At 39.6% G+C, this 15,133-nt stretch overlaps 1 protein-coding gene across 1 annotated transcript in view; it reads left to right on the forward strand.

Moving 5' to 3' along the window:
• Positions 1-15,133, forward strand: part of ADAMTS5 (ADAM metallopeptidase with thrombospondin type 1 motif 5) — a 57,784-nt gene that overhangs the window by 20,672 nt on the left and 21,979 nt on the right. The window contains exon 4 of the mRNA XM_043448759.1: positions 7,152-7,319. Within this exon, the coding sequence (XP_043304694.1) occupies positions 7,152-7,319 (168 nt within the window). The remainder of the gene's footprint in view (positions 1-7,151; positions 7,320-15,133) is intronic.

Raw genomic sequence — 15,133 nt, forward strand, 5'->3', positions numbered from 1 at the left:
GGAAAAGTTAAATCCAATTTATCCGGCTCCAGAGCCCAAAATTTGGACACTGTGCTAGAATGGCTTGTTAGTGTCCCTTTTGAAAGATAGACTTGAATTTGAATCAAAAGGATATTGACACAGCTATTTATAAGGTGAAAAAAATTTGTTTTCTTCCTTCTAAATTACATCATTGATATAACATTTAGCATTTGTGTTTAGGGCTTCCCTAGTGGCTTAGATGGTAAAGAATCTGCCTGCCAATGCAGGAGACCTGGGTTCAGTCCCTGGGTCAGGAAGATCCCCTGGAGAAGGGAATGGCTACCGACTCCAGTATTCTTGCCTGGAGAATTCCACGGACAGAGGAGCTTGGCAGGCTGTAATCCATGGGGTCACAAAGAGTCAGACAGGACTGAGTAACTAACACATCTGTTTTTAAATGGGAGTTTAAGAGTTTTATCACTTCTTTGAAGGATTTGCATTTAAAAAGATGTGTAGGATCCAATTACTGGGGCTCCTGGTTTCCTTCACCAAGGATTCTAGGTCCTGATACCCTGTGAGTTTTTGACTCCTTTCTCAACCCCTGGCAAGACCTTCCTGAACCTTAATAATCCCAGCTGGAAAATTAGGTAAAAATAAAAACATGACCTCATTAAGAAACAGATGCTTCGTGAGCAGGGCTTGCTTAAGCAAACACATGACAGAGCTTCTTGTGACATTTTTTTAGGATGTGATGCTGTGGCCCCATGCCTATTGGCCAGTTCGGGGTCAGGACACAAGAACTTGAAGTTCTGTTTAATTTACAGACCAAAGTTTAGAAAAACAACCCAGTTTCCTTCCTGAGGTTAATATTATAAATCAGCCCTGGTTGTACAGTAATACCTGAGTTGAATAAGAAGCTGAACCAACATTTTCCTGTTAAGTAATGTGTCTTCACCAGGGTGTCCATTATTTCAGATTTTCTGACACCAGATTCATGTGTGAATTTAAGGAGGCAAGATGCTTTTTAAAATCTACATTGTGAATATCCAAGATGAAATTTATTTAATGAAGTGCTGCCTAGTTACCAGTTTTAAAAAATGATTGATGTCCAAAAAAATTACCAGGTGACTAATAGTTTGCTGTTTCTGAACTGACACTTATAACTCAGACTCTTACCCTGCAGACTTTGCTTTGACATAATTTACCCAAAACTCATTTCCTCGGCATAATTCAAATAAACTCTTTGCTGAGGTTACTTTGTGTGATGGGCACTCATTAGCAGGACTGTCATGTTTATGATATGGTTTAATATCTATTAAGAATAGATGGGTATTTTCTACAGAAGCCCTTATAATTTACACCTTGGTTTTTACTAATGATTTCAAACATCAAGATACAGCTGTAAGGGCTGCATCACTTGGGAAAATAATGAATTGGACCCCTGCATCACCGTAAATTTCACTCTGACTTCTGTAACACTTTTTTAAGAAATTTAGTGTATGAATGCCGTTAACAAACTCACCCACTGCCTAACAGTGTTTGGTCTGTAACTGTGTTGGGATTTTATGTGAGAAGTGGCTTCCAATTACATCACTCAAGAATTAAAAGATTCACCAAGAAAGATAGTATTGTAAATAAAGTTGCTTAACTTAGTTAAGGCAAACAAACCTCTCTTAGTTTTTTGCACGTCTCCTGATTACAAATGGTTCCAAATACAAATGCTAATGCTTCCTTGAAGCAAGACTTTGGAACCTCTCCTTTAAACCCAGATTTTGAATTGTGGTCCACAATCCATATCAGCCTTGCTTCCTCACTAGGATTTTCCACATCCTGTTTTAGTAAGGTAGCTTGGTAGAACTTCCTCAAATCTCTTCCCTTACCTTTCAAAACTGCCTTGAATCTTCTTCACTCTGTTCCCATATTTGGCCTAGAGAAAGAAATGTCTCTGTCTTTCCAAGAGAAAGAATTGCCTTTCTCTGTGACTTTCTGGACCCTATCTCCCTAACTCTTCCTTGATCTTGTGCTAAGTCATTTCAGTTGTGTCCAACTCTGTGAGACCCTATGGACTGTAGCCTGCCAGGCTCCTCCATGGAATTTCCCAAGCAAGATTACTGGAGTGGGTTGCCATGTCCTATTCCAGGGGATCTTCCTGATGCAGGGATCAAACGTGTCTCTCTTCCATCTCCTGCATCGGCAGGTTCTTTACCACCAGGACCACCTGGGAAGCCCACCCTTCAACTAACTCTGGTTTGCATTGCTCAAAAAACTCATCATAAAAAAGCCTTTTGATGAAAGCAGTACATTATTTTAGGCGATGTCAACATTTTCTCTGGCACTGTTTTATCTTCTGGGGCACGTGTGTTTAAATCTCAGCTTCACTAATCCTGCTCAAGGCTGCTTGTGGGAGAAGCGCTTAATCTCCAATCCACGCCTGTCATTTTACACATCTCATTTTATGATTTAGGAAGAGATTCTCACTGGAAAAGGCCATCAGTGACATCATGATAAATTGTGGTCAAGCCCTTCAAAACATCCACTTAAAATGTGTTGTTAGTTGCAACAGAACTTTCGAAATTTCCTAGGTTCCAGGCTTTTCTCTGTTAATAAGTGTGTGGTCTCTAAAGTGAGTGTCCCTTGAAAGTAACTTATGCTTTTATATGTATCTCACCATTCTAGGGCTCAAAGACACAGGATGATTTCAGGCTGACGTTAGGTGTCCTAGCTTAATGATGAGGGGAATCACATTTGAGAATGCCATTTCTTTGGCTGTCCACAGCCTTTAGTATGCCTGTCACGTCTCTCCTGAGGAGCGTCCAGACGTCCCGCACATTGTTCTTTCATTTCAATCCCTCTCCAGCTCCTGAAGGGAAGTCACGTGGGTCTTCCCCCTGTGCCCTGGATCCAGCTCCTGTGGCCCTGGCTCCCTATTTCTCTGGGTGCTGAAATGGTCTTCACATTTCTTGTGATTCTCCTTGTCCCGGGGAGAGCATTCCTCTCCCAGCCAGCTGACAGGCTTTCTTCATGGAGAACAGAACATTCATCCTCACTGCAAGGAGTCTCTCTCTCAGTTGACCTGTAAGTGGTCCCTTTCTGACTGACTCTGGGAGATCTTATAAAATTCACTTCTCCTTTCAGCTCTTGCCAAAGTGGAACTCAGATTTGTTCTTGCCCAGAATGACAGTCTTTTCTGATGACTGTCTACCTGTATCTTCAGCAACAAGCAATTACATAGATAAATTAGCAATTCAGAGGCCAAAGAGTCTGCCAAAAGAGTCATTTAAAAAGCCCAGAGCATCTTTTTTTTTTTCTTTCATTTTATTTTTTATTTTTTTTCTCCCAACTTTTTTTTATTAGTTGGAGGCTAATTACTTTACAATATTGTAGTGGTTTTTGCCATACATTGACATGAATCAGCCATGGATTTACATGTGTTCCCCATCCTGAACCCCCCTCCCACCTCCCTGCCCATCCCATCCCTCTGGGTCATCCCAGTGCACCACTTAAGTAATGTGCACTGACAAGCCCCGAGCACTTGTCTCATGCACCCAACCTGGACTGGCGATCTGTTTCACAATTGATAATGTACATGTTTCGATGCTGTTCTCTCAGATCATCCCACCCTCGCCTTCTCTCATAGAGTCCAAAAGTCTGTTCTATATATCTGTGTCTCTTTTTCTGTCTTGCATTACCATCTTTCTAAATTCCATATATATGCGTTGTATACTGTATTGGTGTTTTTCTTTCTGGCTTACTTCACATCCACCTCATTAGAACTGATTCAAATGAATTCTTTTTAACGGCTGAGTAATATTCCATGGTGTATATGTACCACAGCTTCCTTATCCATTCGTCTGCTGATGGGCATCTAGGTTGCTTCCATGTCCTAGCTATTATAAACAGTGCTGTGATGAACATTGGGGTGCACGTGTCTCAGATCTGGTTTCCTCGGTGTGTATGCCCAGGAGTGGGATTGCTGGGTCATATGGCAGTTCTATTTCCAGTATTTTAAGAAATCTCCACACTGTTTTCCATAGCGGCTGTACTAGTTTCCATTCCCACCAACAGTGTAAGAGGGTTCCCTTTTCTCCACATCCTCTCCAGCATTTATTGCTTGTAGACTTTTGGATAGCAGCCATTCTGACTAGCATGTAATGGTACCTCATGAGGTTTTGATTTACATTTCTCTGATAATGAGTGATGTTGAGCATCTTTTCATGTGTTTTTAGACATCTGTATGTCTTCTTTGGAGAAATGTCTGTTTAGAGCTTTGACCCATTTTTTGATTGGGTCATTTATTTTTCTGGAATTGAGCTGTAGGAGTTGCTTGTATATTTTTGAGATTAAGTCTTTGTCTGTTTCTTCATTTGCTATTATTTTCTCCCAATCTGAGGGCTGTCTTTTCACCTTGCTTGTAGTTTCTTTTGTTGTGCAAAAGCTTTTAAGTTTCATTAGGTCCCATTTGTTTATTTTTGCTTTTATTTCCAATATTCTGGGAGGTGGGTCATAGAGGATCCTGCTGTGATTTATGTCAGAGAGTGTTTTGCCTATGTTCTCCTCGAAGAGTTTTATAGTTTCTAGACCAGAGCATCTTAAAATAAATTGCTTTGCTTTCATAATTGATATTTAGCATTATAGGCATCACCATTATGTATAAAAGAAAAAAAATAGAGGTAGTTTCCTCGGCCCCTCAAAGTGAATTTGGTGTTTACCTTGCGGCTTGTATTTAAATCAAATATCTAAAACTTAGCCTCCAGATGAAATGAGTATCTCTTGAGGCAGTAATACACATGCATATGAACAGAGCTTTTATCTAGATACATTTCGAAGAAAAGACTATTACTCCATTGAAAGTGCTAGTCACTTAGTTGTGTCTGACTGTTTGTGACCCAATGGACTGTAGCCCACCAGGCTCCTCTGTTCATGGAATTTTCCAGGCAAAAATATAGGAGTGGGTAGCCATTCCCTTCTCCAGGGGATCTTCCTGACCCAGGGATCGAACCCCAGTCTCCTGCCCTGCAGGTGGATTCTTTACTGTCTGAGCCACCATTGCTCCATTAAATAAATATAAATGTCTTATGAAATAGAGTGCAAAGATCACATTTTTTAAAGTATAAAACCTAGATTCATAATACAGAGGTTCTCTTAGGCCACTTTTTCTACTATGCCAGGGGCGAAAAACCTCAAGTGTGAAACCTCCACACTAATCCCACAATGTTCACTGATAACCTTTCTACATTCTCAATGAGTATTTGATGTACTAAGTAAGTTTTAGCAGTTTCGAATAGAATATGAATGAAAGGTACTATTTTTCTGTGGGTGCGGTGAAACTCAACATACCACCCAAAACTTGGACGAGCTCCTGCCAATCTTCTCTTGCATGTTATTTGGAAGATATTTTATGAACTCCACTGTGAGTTTATGCTGCTGACCAAATAGAACGTGAGTGGTGGTAAGAGGGTTTCCCACAGAGAACCGACTAGCTGAGTAAATGCTATTGAAGTAAATAACTGTATAAATAGTATCAAAATGCAACGCTTAGAAGGTCACCGAGCCCTGGCCACTTAACTTCAACCACAACAGCAAGCAGCTGTTCAGTGGACAATTTTGTTATGAGGTGTTAGTGATTTAACAAGTTGGCCCCAAGTAGTTGGAATTTGGCGTGAAAAATTTCATCTCTGTTGGGTTTTACTGTTGCACACTGGACTTTTTCTTGGCAGAATGGTCAAAGTTCCTGCCTTTGGTATTCAGGAACCCAAGGAGAATGCAGTAATCACTTTTCTATGGTATTTTCCACTTTTTTTTTTTTTTTTTTTTTGGTGGTGGTTTGTGTAGGGTTTTAAAAAGCTTTGCAAAAAACACTACTAGGGTGTCTTGTTTACTTTTTAGAGTCTCTCCAATCTGTTGTCCTGAATTTTACCACTGAGGTATATACACTACCGTGTGTAAACTAGATAGCTAGTGGGAAGTTGCTGTATCACTACAGGGAGCTCAGGCTGGCGCTCTGTCATGACCCAGAGGAGTGAGATAGGAGAGTGGGAGGGAAGCTCAAGAGGGAGTGGATATATGTGTACTTATAGCTGATTCACACTGCCATGTGGCAGAAACCAACAGATCGTTGTAAAGCAATTATCCCCCAATTAAAAAAAAAGAGCTAAAAAAAACAACAGTATTTTAAATGTGTTATAGAATGTATTATACCTTTAGACTATGTGAAAAGTTAATCTTATGTAATAAAAAAATTTTAGTCAGATTATAAGAATGGGCGTATGTACTCTGCAGAATAATACCTTGCACGGTAGAACGGGAACATCAGTGTGGGGGAACACCAGAGAGTGTGTTTGGTAAACTTAAGCACAAACAACCACCTAACTGAGTGGTTTTAGACAATCACTTCCCTTCTTAGTATTTGTTTTCTCTCCAAGGGCTAACACTTGGTGAGAGTCACATTGGTGCTTTGGACATTTCTTAAATGCAAATGGGTATATCCTCAAGACACACCATTTACTTGTGGAACTAGTGAACATTCCCAACTCACTGAATGACTAAAAGAAATGAAAGAGTGAAGCAAGCTAACATTTGCATGAAACCAGGAAGTTACTAAGTTCACTTTTTTCTTTTCTCCTCTAGTCATCTCTTATACGGCTACTTATTTACTTGGCCAAGAAAATGGAATCCCTGACCTTCAAATACCATGTATTAAGTGTTTGTAACTTGCAGAACATTGAGTTAAATATAGATTTTCCAGCAGTGGCTGGCGGGGAGTGGAAGAGGGGGATGCTCTCTGATCTCATGGGGCTTGTAGTTGAGCATAGAAGATGGAAAATTAACAACATTCAAAATAATATGTCGTGAGGACTATGACATAATCCCACAGTTGCCTTGCGAATTCTAGATTCTAAATAAGGTCTGTTTCCACATATTCTTGAGCATGTGTGATCCAGATGGATTATGGGAACATCTCATCTAGTGTAATTTTTCAGTTTTCCCCAGAATGTTCACCAGAAGTGACCACTCTGATGACATGCAGCTTTAATTTCCCTGGGGGGAGTCCAGTCTCTGTGTGAAAAAGCAGTTAAAATGAACTCATGTACAATTGGGAGGAGAAGAGTCAAGTACTAGTTTAATTGCCACAGAAAAGCAGATGTGCCAAAATCTCTCATTGTTTGCCCTTCATCTATCCTGTCTTTTAGGACATCTGCTTGGCCTCTCCCATGACGATTCCAAGTTCTGTGAAGAAAATTTCGGCTCCACGGAAGATAAGCGCTTAATGTCTTCCATCCTAACCAGCATCGATGCATCCAAACCCTGGTCCAAATGCACCTCAGCCACCATCACAGAATTTCTGGATGATGGCCACGGTAGGTACAGTTCCCCAGGCTCAGAAACAATACCTCATTGTATCCTCCTGGTGTTCACTTTGCCCTCTAAGACAATGGTTGCTGAGACAGTGTCAGAAAAAGGAACAAGGGGGTCTGTCTACTGGTATGGAATGCCAACATCCTTGGTGGCATTATAGCTATGGTATTTTTTGCTTTTGAATTACTAAGTTCAAAGAGAAGCAGTGTGGGAGACCACACAGAAGGCCTCGCTAGTGCCCTGAAAGCCTGGCTTTTATTCCCTCTTTGACCACACCAGCTTCCTGTGAGAATGTTGGCAGATATCTCATTTCCCTGTTATTAATAGGACTCTCAGAATTATTTGTTACATGCTTATTATAAAGGTATGGTTAGAATGTAAGTGACAATTCCATCAGATTCTCTTTATGGCAGCATAAAACCAAGAAAGGAAGCTCTATAGATCTACACTCACTACAAGACTTGGCTTCACCCTGGCAGCCCGTTTTCCTGAAAGTGGAGTAAAAGCTGCAGAAACAGAAATAGAAAATCAATCTGAACCGTGAGAAAACAGTTTAAGAACTTCAAAAGAAAATCTTTGGCTTTATCCTCTAAATGGAGTTCAAGAGCGCAGCATACTTTATTAAGGTCTATTAAATCTAGGATTAGTGCCGTAAATTATATCAAAATACCAAGGAAGTAACAATTTTTAGAAATAATAAATTCTGACCCTGAAGTAATCTTTGAAACAAGCTATTGCTAATTTCCTAGCATCCCTGTTACCTTAAAATACTGGGAACACAGGCAAATAGATGAGTTAAATTTGGAAGAGATTTCCAGAGACCCCAGAGTTCCAGTTTCTTATATTACATGTGTGTGTGCTCAGTCACTTCAGTCCTGTCCTACCCGTTGACACTATGGACTTTTTTGCGACCCTTTGGACTGTAACCCACCAGGCTTCTCTGTCCATGGGATTCTCCAGGCAAGAATATTGGAGTAGGTTGCTATTTCCTTCTCCAGGGGATCTTCACAACACAGGGACTGAACCCACATCTCCTGCATCTCCTGAGTTGCAGGCAGATTCTTTACCCACTGTGCCACCTGAATGGACATATTCTCATTCCTTTTGCTTTCCTCTTAAAATTTATTTCTTTCTAAAACTGATGGTTGAAGTAAATGGGACAGAAATTCTTGATGATGATAATTGTTTACAAATTTATCTCAGGATATGGTTCAAAGCTGGATAAAGAGAATCTAGGGTAACTATTTTTCCCTAGTTTCACAGCAATTAAAGCTTGATATTTCTGTAATTTCTTAGTGAGTTTGCCATCTTGAGCTTTGGCTGCATAATTACAAAACAATTAGTAAATTCAGTACTTTTCAGACAAAAGGAAATTCTACTATATAGCCTTTTGTTGTCTTATAGCCAAAATGTTCACAGACTCATTTTTGCTATGTTAATGGTGAACTGATAATGCTTTAGCTACTTCCGACTATTTAAATTTCCTGTTCCTGAAAACAATCCCTACCCAGCTTGCTTTAAAATTTCCCTTAACACAAAATAAATGTTCTTTATTAGTTGAAAAGATGGCCTAATATCTCAAAGATTTAGAAATAATTTTAAGAATCGATGTATTAGGTTTATCCTAGACTAATAATAAAGTGGTAATTTTCTGTTTAGTTAGCTCAGTTTAAAATGTTGAGGAAATGCAGAGAGTCCTGAGGTGAATGCTTACCTAATTATCTGCCTACCTATTGATCAAGTCCATATCTAGTAACAGTTCTTCTTAGGTGGAATCTTAGTTCCCACTCTTAGGTTACTTTTACTGTTGTTTTTTTTTTTTTTCAGCTTTTGTGAATATGGAATAACATTAATATTTTATTTTAGAATCCCACATTACACATTCCAAAAGGTTGAGCTAAACTTTGAATCACTAAATGAACAGATTTAGTTGCTAAGGCAGCAAATACTTATGGCTAAAATGGGACCAACTTTTTTTTTTTTTTCCCTGTATAAGTATTAGGTCAGCTAATTACAATGCTGTGCAAAATCTTGTTCCTTATTGCCATATTTCTGGAATGATTCATTTATTTCATGTTTGTGGAATTCATGATTTTACTTTCCATGCAGTAAAGATGCTTCCAGTATTGTTTTCACTTTCTAAATCTCATTTCTGTATTTAAAAGAGTCTACACTCAGATTTTTTAAAATTTTACAACAAATTTTATACACCTTTCTGCATCTGCTCCAAAGGATCTCCTGGTAGATAACCACCAAACCGTACTTTTACTAGAAATAGATCTCATTCATTTGCACCGAGAAAATCTTATCTAACTTTTCCATCTATATGTTAATTAAATAAATAAATTTCATTACCAACATTTGTTGGACAGGAAATTCTCATAATATAGTCAATCATTCATTCGTTTCATCAAAACCTAGACTCTCTCACTTTTGAATGTTGAGTAAGCAGTTTTGTGTTTTAGCTAACCCTTCAACCCCACCTCGCCCACCAAAAGAAAACTGATTTTATGATGAGTCTAAAAAAGGCACTGTAGCTGTGACACAGTGGCAAGATCAATTATATTCATTTCAAACCTAACCTATGCACGCTCAGTCATGTCCGACTCTTTGCAACCCCATGGACTGTAGCCCGCCAGGTTCCTCTGTCCATGGGATTATCCCAGCAACACTACTGGAACGGATAGCAATTTCCTTCTTCAGGGGATCTTCCTGATCCAGGGGTCAAACCCGAGTCTCCTGTGTCACATGCGGATTTTTTACCGCTGAGCCACCAGGGAAGCATTCATTGAAAAACAGAGACAGAATCAAAGCTACAATACTCTATGTAGCACTGTCATTTAAGCGTCACTTTAAATACCTTAATAACTTTTAGATTGCAACCAAAAACTGACTTAAGTCTGTTCAACTGAGAGTGTGGCGATAGGAATTAGTCAGCGGGATTTTGAGATGGTGGCCGTTCTGACATTTCAACTTCAGAGCTTAGGAGAGCATCAAGAGGACCGTCAAAGCCCAGGACAATGGAAAGACAAACAAAAGCAAACAAACACACATCTTTGTTAGAAGACTAAGCTGATGTCATGAAACCATATCATCAAACCTTCCTTTTCCGTCTACTCATAGGGAACTACTTGCATGCAGACCCCATTCATTCATGAAATGGAATGCAGTAGGAGTGAAATGGTTCTGTTTTTCTGTTCTGATTTTCTAGGCCACTGACAATTTAGGGCTTCCCTCATAGTTCAGTCGGTAAAGAATTTGCCTGCAATGCAGGAGACCCAGATTCGATTCCTGGGTTGGGAAGATCCCCTGGAGGAGGAAATGGCAACCCACTCTAGTTTTCTTGCCTGGAGAATCCCATGGACAGAGGAGCCTGGCGGGCTACAGTCCATAGGGTCGCAAAGAGTCGAACACAACTAAGCGACTTAGCACACACGCATGCAGAGTACCTAGAACATCCATTTATGTAATTGCTTACCTGTCTCCTTCCCACCTCCAGCAATGCTGGAGAAATGAGTCCTTAGAGTGCAATTTAATTTGTATCATTTGAGTTTTTTTTAAAAGTATTAGCCATAAGTAGCTAGACACGTGTAGCACTCTACCACTGCCAGATTTAAATTTATTAATATTTATTAATATTGAGTGCTTTCTGATTTAGTTCCAACAAGAAATGCACAGCAATTAGGTTATGATTGAAAATTCAGTTTGCACACTCTAAAATAACTGGGCCTGCAAATTTGTGATTCAGAAAGGAAGAAGTCATGTCTTATGGGGGACCTTCCCCCCACCCACAACCCCAGCCTGGCCAAGATACTTGTAACTTTCTGCCGTGTTTATACAACCTAGCTCTAGGCAAATTGGCTTAGGAGTATGATCCTCAAAAATAAAGGTAAGCACTGGCAGAGAAATTGCTTAGCAGAAGCAAGTTATTAAATTTCCTTTCTCAAATGCTTAATAATCTTGAAGCCAAAAATAATAGCCGTGTCCCCTGGATCCCTGAGTCCCCAGTGCCAGGTGATGAGAAAGGGTCACTGCCTAAGCAGATACAACTCAAGCACACCCAAGACACAGGCTGCTAAGGAAAAGCTATAGACATCTTTGAAAAATTCATATTTAAAGAACTAAGTTTGCAGCCACTTACTGAACACACAACTTTGGAGAAAAAGTGGTATTAAAAAGCCATTCTCTTAATCCTTTGTAAGTATAGATAGTAGAGGTCATAATATGATCTTAACATTTGGTTTTTAAGGTTTTATGAAATTCAAAGCCCACTATGGTAGCCTCTAGATTTTTCACAGTAAATATGCTAACAGAGTGCAAGTAAGACATGAATTTTAACTCCACAGTGACCTCTGTTTAAAAAGCTAATCTTCATCCCCAAACACAGAGAATTTTTAATCGAAATTTCCATGGCATAACACCTGCTAAACAATGTACTAATACTTCTCACAGTTTCACAAACAGATCTCTTGAATTACCTTGGCCAGCAAGTAATGTCTGTGCCTTTGTCATCACCCAAGTTAAAGGGCTTCCCTAGTGGCTTCCCTTTAGCTCAGATGGTAAAGAATCTGCCTGCGATGCAGGAGACCTGGGTTTGATCCCTAGGTTGGGAAGGTCTGCTGGAGAAGGTAATGGCAAGCCACTCCAGTATTCTTGCCTGGAGAATCCCATGGACAGAGGAGCCTAGAGGGCTATAGTCCATGGGGTTGCAAAGATTTGGACATGACTGAGCAACTAACACTACTACTAGTGGCTCAGTAGTAAAGAATCCTCCTGCCAATGCAGGAGACGTGGGTTTGATCCCTGGGTCAGGAAGATACCCTGGAGAAGGAAATGGCAACCCACTCCAGTACTTTTGCCTGCGAAACCCTATAGACAAAGGAGCCTGGCAGGTTACAGTCCACGGGGTCACAAAAGGGTCAGAAACGACTTAGGGACTAAACAACAAGCAACAGGTTAGTTTATCCATCACTGAACCCATGATGTATCAGTGTCTCTTTTAATGTTAGACATTCAAATAAAGACCTCAAAGAAGAGTTACAAGACCAGAGAAATGATGATAAAGAAAAGAGTTTGTAGTGTTATGGGGGTTCTTTGAATGAGTTTCATTAGGAATATTAATTTATTTCTCCTAGACCAAGAATGTTTGGGCCACTGTGTGTGTGTTGGGGGTGGGGGTGGGGGACGGGCACACTACTCGGCTTGTAGGATCTTGGTTCACTGACCAGGGATCCAATCCAGGCCCCTGGCAGTGGAAGCATGAAATCCTAACCACTGGGCCACCAAGGAATTTTCTATTTGGGTCAATTCTTAATTTCATGTGTGTGTATTAAAAAGGAAGAGAAGATAGAAATAACTACAGTGCTAGAAATGGGGGGGGGGGGTAGAAAAAGAACAACCGACCTTCATGTGATAATTTTCATTAATCATTAATATGAAAGACGAACAGTGACACCAGTCAGATATAAAAAAGAAAGACTTTTCTGCTCCATTTCCTGGAGACCTGACATACTTTCCATCACCCAAAAATGTATTTTATGGCCATGGGGTATGACCACATTATTCTCTTTATTTGTTCATCACAAATCACTGAGTCTTACTTTTTAAACTTTTCACCTTACTTAAAGCATTTAATTTAACATGGATAGTGAAAACAAATTTGCAATGTGCACACATTTTCATTATCTTTACATAGAATGTTAAGACAGAAGAAAAGAAGGAAGGAAAAGAGATGGGGAAAGAAAAGGAAAGAAGAACTTGGCGATTTTATGGAGCAAATAAATAGACAAAATGTTGGCAGCGAAGCCCAGATGGGATTTCAGGCTAAGATAAATCTTGAAATATGTAAAGAGATGGTTGAGAATAAAAGTAATGGCGATTAAGAAAAGTCAGCAATAGACTGAACACTTTTAGAGGTCAATATAAATGGTATTAAAAGACTGATCAATTTCCTTGTAACCTCTCCCCAAATTGTACACATTTTTTAGATGAAAGATGTATATCCAATCCTCTGTTACTTAGATCTTAAATATTTCATATCGTGAGACGCAGAATCAAACTGTATTTTTATTTTTTTCTTGTTCCCTGGCCCCAGTCTGCCATTTGGTGGCGCTGTCTATACCTATTTTATCACCAAATGACATGTCAACGAATAAATGAAATTGATCGACTGTAGATTTCAGTGTTATCAGAAACTAATGCAGCAATAAATCCTAATGTTGACAACATTAAAGTCATAAGTAAAAGGCAAATCTGAATAAAACGGTTTTTTTTTTTAAGCAAGAACAGCTCCTCTCCAAATGACCTCTAAGGGAAAACCACAGAGCTAAATATGTTGTTTTTTTCTTAATAGTCAAGCAAATATGTTACACATTTTTAGAACTTTTATACTTTGGTATTGAGCTTCATAGGCTTCCCTGATGGCTCAGTGGGTAAAGAATCCACCTGCATTTCAGGAGACACAGGAGACACGGGTTCGATCCCTGGATCAGCAAGATCCCCTGGGGAAGGAATTGGCAACCCGCTCCAGTATTCTTGCCTGAAAAATCCCACAGACAGAGGAGCCTGGCGAGCTACAGCTCAAAGGGTGGCAAGCAGTCAGACATGACTGAGCATGAGACACACATCGAGCTTAAATAAAGAGGGACCACATCTTGACGCCAGTTTCCAATCGCCTTGTCCATTTCTTTCCACAAGCCATCTGCCAGGGAGGTTGAAAGGTGTCAGTGCCATATCCATGGGGAGGTGATGAGTTGTTTTGACTTGGGGAAAAGCGATGCCGACCCATGCCACAGGCACCCACACGTGTTAAATACTTCCCAGCTGGTATTCAGTCACCCAGTGTTACACTTTGTGATTTTCAGTGAAAAAAAAAAAAAAAAGATTCGTCAACCAGTACTTTGGAAAAGCATTCTTGATGGCTCAGAGATCTGTTGACAGTCTTCTTCCGTCATCAATCCACTAAGCATTCTCTGCTATACACAAGGCTGTTTTTTATGTAAGCAGGAAGATAATGCTTTTCCTGGAGTCCAAAGGGCCTCATCGCACTTTATCTTCTAAACAAAGCTTAGTGAGGTTTGACAATCATTCCTTCCTATTGACTTGCTGTTGATGTTTTTCTTTTAGCTTGATGTTTTTCTCCCAAAGTTCTATTTGGCTGGATAGTAAGTTTTAATGCTTTTTCTGGCCTGCCTTAAGAAGCTTTACCTCTTCAAAAGTTCTGGCTCAGAAGTTAAATAGGAACTTTGCTCTTTATTCATTTTCATATAATGCCTCCATCACAGATTGACAAATTTCAAGGTATTCGCTTTGAAGAAACTTGAGCATAGTTGTAAAAACATTTGCAGTGTACTTAAAATGTGCTGAATATTCCATTTCTCAGTGGAAAATAGGATTTAAACATGGTTTTCTTTTGTTGGATAAAAAGAATAACTCAAAATAAATCTGAAATGTTGTTAAATATGTTGGGCATAGTACCAGTATGATTGTTTTATGTTTTTCTGGTCACCCCTTAATTGCCCCTCCAGTGTCACAGTGAGAAAAGCAACATTTCATAGATCTTGAAAATAAATTAAGGACAGTGAACTAATTTGGCCAAGAACACTCAGCCATTTAGTCTTTTGCCAGAATTAGACTTTAGACCGGGTGTTTCTACCATTAGGCCTGGTGTTACCGTTTAAAGGATTCGTACACATGCCTGCCCTTTAGCAATAAAATAAGCAGCCTATCCACATGGTAAGCAGAGTCAGGTTTGTATATGATGAGAAGAGCAGGCTCTGAGCATAAAGCCCTAATAGCTATGAGACCTTAGGTAACT

The sequence above is a fragment of the Cervus canadensis genome, chromosome 27, assembly GCF_019320065.1.
Source record: "Cervus canadensis isolate Bull #8, Minnesota chromosome 27, ASM1932006v1, whole genome shotgun sequence".
In the NCBI taxonomy this organism is placed as follows: Eukaryota; Metazoa; Chordata; class Mammalia; order Artiodactyla; family Cervidae; genus Cervus; species Cervus canadensis.